The sequence below is a fragment of the Phaenicophaeus curvirostris genome, chromosome 7, assembly GCF_032191515.1.
Source record: "Phaenicophaeus curvirostris isolate KB17595 chromosome 7, BPBGC_Pcur_1.0, whole genome shotgun sequence".
Lineage (NCBI taxonomy): Eukaryota > Metazoa > Chordata > Aves > Cuculiformes > Cuculidae > Phaenicophaeus > Phaenicophaeus curvirostris.
This window is the reverse complement of record NC_091398.1, coordinates 18519748-18524942: the sequence shown is the minus strand read 5'-3', so window position 1 is coordinate 18524942 and position 5195 is coordinate 18519748. Positions and strand designations below refer to the sequence as shown.

Sequence of the window (5195 nt, the reverse complement as noted above, 5' to 3'; positions counted from 1 at the left end):
GAGGGCTTCAACTCTTCAGAAAAATCTCATTATGTGAAGAGTGAAGTAGCTCTGTAGGGAGCATTATGGAAATATCTGGGTTTGATTTAATGAGGCTCTTCACATTGGTGGAATATCAACTTAACAGAGAAAAGTCTACCCGGGGCGTCCAAGTTACCAAAATGAAAATTGGCAATTGAGATGATAAGAAAGTGGCTTTCTTGTGCGAAATCACTTCAGGTAACAGAGATAACATTAAATAACATACATTCTATGCACCAAGAACAATGTTTTATGTACCAAGTCTCTTATCTGTCTCTTCTAATGACTTCCCTTAGCGGGTTGTTAGTACTTGACAGCAGGTCTCTGTGCGGGGAACTTTTTTCCAATTCCACATTCAAAGGAGGTCCATCAGAGAACATGATTGGCAATTTTCGTCATAATCTGCACATTATTAGCATCAAAATTGACATGGCAGTAACACTGGTGGTTTTTGATGTGCCTTTCTTCAAGTTCAAGGAAGTCCCTCCAGTCGCAGTGGTTTGGTAGAGCAGGTCTCGGGTACCCAGCGGTGGCTTTTCAGAGGCGAAGGGGCGATAGAGACGCGTGAGAAATAAATCCGAGAGCCGTTTGATCGAGAGAAAGGCGCTAAGAAAAAGAATTAAATTTAGAAAAGTGTCTGGGAGGTAAACGCTTCAGGACAGCGACCTACAGCTAGAGAGATTCAAGTATTTCCCAGATAGCGCAGTTAGAAAGCGCGAGCTTAAAAAACGCCTCTCCCCGTCCCCTCGACCTCACGCTGCTCGTCCCGTCACCGGCCCGGCCGCGGCAGCCTCTCAGGGTACCGCTCGGACGGAAACACGCTAGAAATATCCCTTTCGGTCAAACTCAAACCGAAATAATAGTAATAATTAGCAAAAAAAAAAAAAACTAAAAAAAAAGAAAGAAAGGCGAAAAGCCGCTCCCTTCGGCCGCCTCCCTCTTACCGGGGCTCAGCGATAAAAAAATAGACGGGCCATTCTGGCCGAGCCCGGGGGCGCCCCCCGCCCCGACCCCCCCCCCTTACAAAACGCCCCCCGCCCCCGGTGCCGGGCCGGGCCGGTTATCTGGTGAGCGGCGCCTCCTCCCGCCGGTCCGGCGAGGCCACGGCGGCCTTGCTGAGCACGGCGGCCGAGTAGGGCAGGAACCCGCTCTCGGAGCGCTGCCCCGCAGCCGCGCACGGGAACTCGGCGGCGGCCGCTCCCCGCGACCCCAGCGCCGAGGCGGCCGCCGCCGCCGCCGCCGCCGCCGTCTGGCTGCTGTGGCAGCTGAGGCAGGAGCAGGGCGCCGAGCCCCCCGGCGGAGCCGAACCCGCCGCCGCCGCCGCCGCCGCCGCCGCAGCCGCCGAGGCCGCCGCGCCGGTGTTGATGCCCGCGGCGGCGGCGGCGGCGGGAGCCTGGTAGAGGCCGGGGTGTCGGAAGCTGCAGAGCAGCTCCGGGCGGGAGTAGGGGTGCGACAGGGCGCGGAACGTGTCCAGCGGGCGGATGGAGGTGGCGAAGGGCGCGGCGGCGGCCCCCGAGGCGGCGGCGGCGGCGGCGGCGGCGGTGACCCCGACGTGCGGGTAGTAGTGGAGCGGGACGTGGGAGTGGAAGGGGTAGGGCAGGCTGCCCGTGGCCGCCGCGTGGGTCATCATGTAGGTGTAGAAGCTGGGGTCGGCCGGGTGGGGCCAGGACATGGCCAGGCGCTGCCGCTTGTCCTTCATCCGCCGGTTCTGGAACCACACCTGCGCGGGGACACAAGCACAGCGCGGCCTCAGCTCCTCGCCGCCCCGCGCCCACCGGCCCCCACCGGCTCCCACCGGCACCCACCGGCTCCCACCGGCCCCCACCGGCTCCCACCGGCACCCACTGCGGGCGCCCACCGGCTCCCACCGGCAGCGTCGCGGCCGCGTCGGTCGGAGGCGACCCCTGTCCGGCCCGCAGCGGCCGGCTGCCTCCTTACCGAGGGCAGCGGCGGGCACTGTGCCCTCGGCTCGCGGGGGGACCCCTCCGGTCTGAATAAACGTTTCCCCTTCGAGTCCTGTCATTCCCTTTCCCCCTCCCTCCCCCGCTCCCCGGCAAGACTTTACAGTGTTGACGCTCTCATTCCCCCGTGTTTAAGAGCTGCGCTTGTTCTCTCTCCCCCCTTTCCTTTAGGAAATCCGCTAACGGGAGGAAAGTCGATGAGGAAAATAATTTTTTTTTTTTTTTGAAGGCGATGAGAGCCTTTCGGTGCGGAGGAGCCAACCCGCCCGAGGGATGCTCTCCGCGCAGGGCCCCCCGAGCGGGCCGGGGCGGCGCGGGCCGTACCTTGATGGTGGTCTCGGGCAGGTTGAGCGCTGCCGCCAGCTCGCAGCGGCGCGGCCGCGACACGTAGTTCTCGCGGTAGAACTCCTTCTCGAGGCGGGCGATCTGCTCGCGGGTGAAGGCGGTTCGGTACCGGCGCACCTGGTCGGGCCCCGCCGAGCCGCCCAGCGCGCCGCCGCCGCCGTGCAGGCTGCCCATGGCCGGGCCGGGGGCGGCGGGGGCGCTGGGCGCGGGGCTGCTCTCCGCGAACCCTGCGGGGGGAGCACGGCCGTGAGCCACCGGCCGTCCCTACACATGCCGGCCGCCAGCGTCATCCAGAAAGCTGGATTTGGGGGGGGCCAGGTGGGGGAGTTGTTTGATTTTTCGCTTTTTTTTTTTTTTTTTTCGTTCTTACTCTCATTGTGATTTTATTTTGAGCGGTTGGTACCCGCGTTATTTTCCGAAAAAGGGGTTTGGAGCGGGCCGGGACTCGGCTCTAGCCTTTCCCCCGTCCGCCGCGCTTCTTGGGTTTTTTCTGTTTGAGCAGTACGAAAAAAAAAAAAAAAAAAGAGCAGCCGTAAAAGCCGATCCTTTTGTCGAGCGTTACGTCGAGGATCCCTTCCTTTCTCTGGCACGTTTGACGAAAAAGTCATGCACTGTGGCCCCTAGGAAATCCACCGCTCACCTGGCTCCCCCTCCCCAATTACCGCGATGATAACAAGCACCGTCTATCACCGTGACCCGCAAAGCGGGAAGGAGACGGGGCTGTTTCAAACCCCCGGCTACACGCAGAGGGAAAGGGAACAATGCCCAGTTACCCCGAGGTGGACACGGGGTGACACGTTGCGTATACACAGAGAAGGACACACACGCAGGGAAATATGGACAGTTTGCTCGCACTCCCCTCTCTCTCCCTCTCTCTCTCTCTAATTTAATCTGCGTATGTATATACACATATATACAGCTCTAGAGACACTGTGAGCTCCAAGAGTGCGAGGAAAAATAAGGAGAAATCTTCCCCTGAATATAGGTGGGTGGATAACTGTGCCCACATATATTCTGTAGATATATCTACATAGCAATGGCTTTGGGCACGCACACACGCACCCGCACAGGGGCTGCCTGGGCAGTGTCTCAGCTATCGGGATAGCGCAGCAATCGCAACAATATTTTACAGCCTGGAGCTCTGTCTCCGCAGAAGGGAGAGCGCCGGTGCAGAGGCAGCGACAGTGGCGGTGGGTTTGCTCTGGTCTCTAAAGGCGGTTGGCAAAGTGCGGGGCTTAGATGGAGGTGATAAAGGGAGAGTTACCTTTGTTACTGTTTTCCTTCAGCTGGGAGGAGGTCAGGCTGGCCGGGGAGCGGAGCGCGGAGCAGCCCACCTCCACATCACTGTTCATATCTGCCTCTTGAGCAACTTCGGAATAAAGGCTGATTTTCTTCCTGCTTTCCGACGGCGGGATTTCGGAGGAAACGGTGCTTTCGCTGCTCGGATGCTGAAGATTGAATAAAGTGTCTATTTCGAATTTGCCTTTGGTGGAGATGTCCCCTATCGCGCTGTGCAGGGAGGCGGCAGTCAGTCTCGGGCTGAGGCGACCACTGTGCGGAGAATTTTCAAGGGCCTCCAGCACCGCATTTCCAGCTGAGTCTGACAAATTCGAGAGCCTTTTGCCAGCTGTAGGGCTGTGCAGCCCTCTCTCCATCAGGATCATCTCTTTTCTTATTCTTTCCATCATCTCAGCTTTATAAAAAATGTCAAAGTTGCAGGGCTGGTCCCGTACTAATGATGAGCTGCAGCAGGGGCTAATTCACATTCAGCCCGGCAAGTGTCTCTAAATATTATTATCTCTTTTTGAGGGAGGCGTAAAAATTGTGGGATGCCAAAGCGAGGGAATGACTGGTCAAAATGACCCATACATCCTTCCTAGCCCGAAATGTCATTCATCAAAAAGTGGTGCTCGTCATTAAGGTACGAATGACGCTGTTCGAATAATCATTTATTGTAACAGGTTTATAAGCAAATAAATACAAGCTCCTGTCAGTGGATAATGAAGGCGGCTTCAGAGCAGACAAATATATCCAGGTGGAAAGAAAGAAAGACAAGAAGTGAGGAGTAAAGCTCTTGTCCTTAGCTTGATCAGATCTTGCTTGAATTGCTCTGGGGTTTGGCCTCTGGGGTGGAATTGACAGTCTGATTAATAAAATGAGCTGTGCAACATTTCCCCCTTCATTTAGGTGCATCATTATGCTCTGATTTTTGTTTTGTTGCCTTTTAGGTCCTAATGATGCAGCTTCTTTCTCATTTGTCCTCGGACAGAACTACATGCTAAATATTAGAGAATGCTTTTCTTTATTATTATTTCTGAGGCGGATTTTAGATCACAACGCGAGGAAACGCTGGAAGAGGACCAGAGGACAGAGAACCTCCTGCCGCCGATATCTCTTTACTTCTCCCTCCCATTTCCAGACCGCATTAATACTTTTATTTAGGAATTTACACTGACACCCCCGCGCACCCCCTCACACGCCCGAACCTTGTGCCTCGACTTTATAAGATCGCTGCCGCCGACCCCAGTGCCGCCTGGAAATCGAAATATTTATTAGAATGTAACAAATTGTATTTCTGGTATATTTTTCTTACTTGCGTCCTTAAGTAGGATCCCCTTTTTACTTTCTATAATCCTGCTTTTCGACGAAGCTACCTGCGATTTTTCTCCCCTCTGAGACAATACTGGCTGTCGTACGGTACGAGAGGGGGAGAAATAACCGAAGGACGTTAAATGCGATTTAAAACCGTGCTATTTCATCCTCCCGGCAGGAGCGGCTTCTCCCCAGCCCTCCGCTTCTCCCCTCCCCACCACCTATAAGCCCTGCGCGTCTAAAAATTTATACATAACGTTAGAAATAAGCGACGGG

At 55.9% G+C, this 5195-nt stretch overlaps 1 protein-coding gene across 1 annotated transcript; it reads right to left on the bottom strand.

Moving 5' to 3' along the window:
• Positions 1 to 1081: 1081 nt before the first annotated feature.
• On the bottom strand, positions 1082 to 4015 carry EVX2 (even-skipped homeobox 2). The gene is made up of 3 exons (XM_069861785.1): positions 3592 to 4015; positions 2307 to 2554; positions 1082 to 1741 (listed from the first exon to the last, which is right to left on the bottom strand). The coding sequence occupies exons 1-3, from the start codon at positions 4013 to 4015 to the stop codon at positions 1082 to 1084; spliced, it is 1332 nt and encodes a 443-aa protein (XP_069717886.1).
• Between the last annotated feature and the right edge of the window lie 1180 nt (positions 4016 to 5195).

Coding starts and splice junctions, on each gene's coding strand:
- EVX2 (XM_069861785.1), bottom strand. CDS start 4,015: ATGATGGAAAGAATAAGAAAAGAGATGATCCTGATGGAGAGAGGGCTG. Junction 2,555..3,591: donor GAAGGAAAACAGTAACAAAG/GTAACTCTCCCT, acceptor CTCCCCCCGCAG/GGTTCGCGGAGAGCAGCCCC. Junction 1,742..2,306: donor TGCCCGAGACCACCATCAAG/GTACGGCCCGCG, acceptor GTCCCCGCGCAG/GTGTGGTTCCAGAACCGGCG.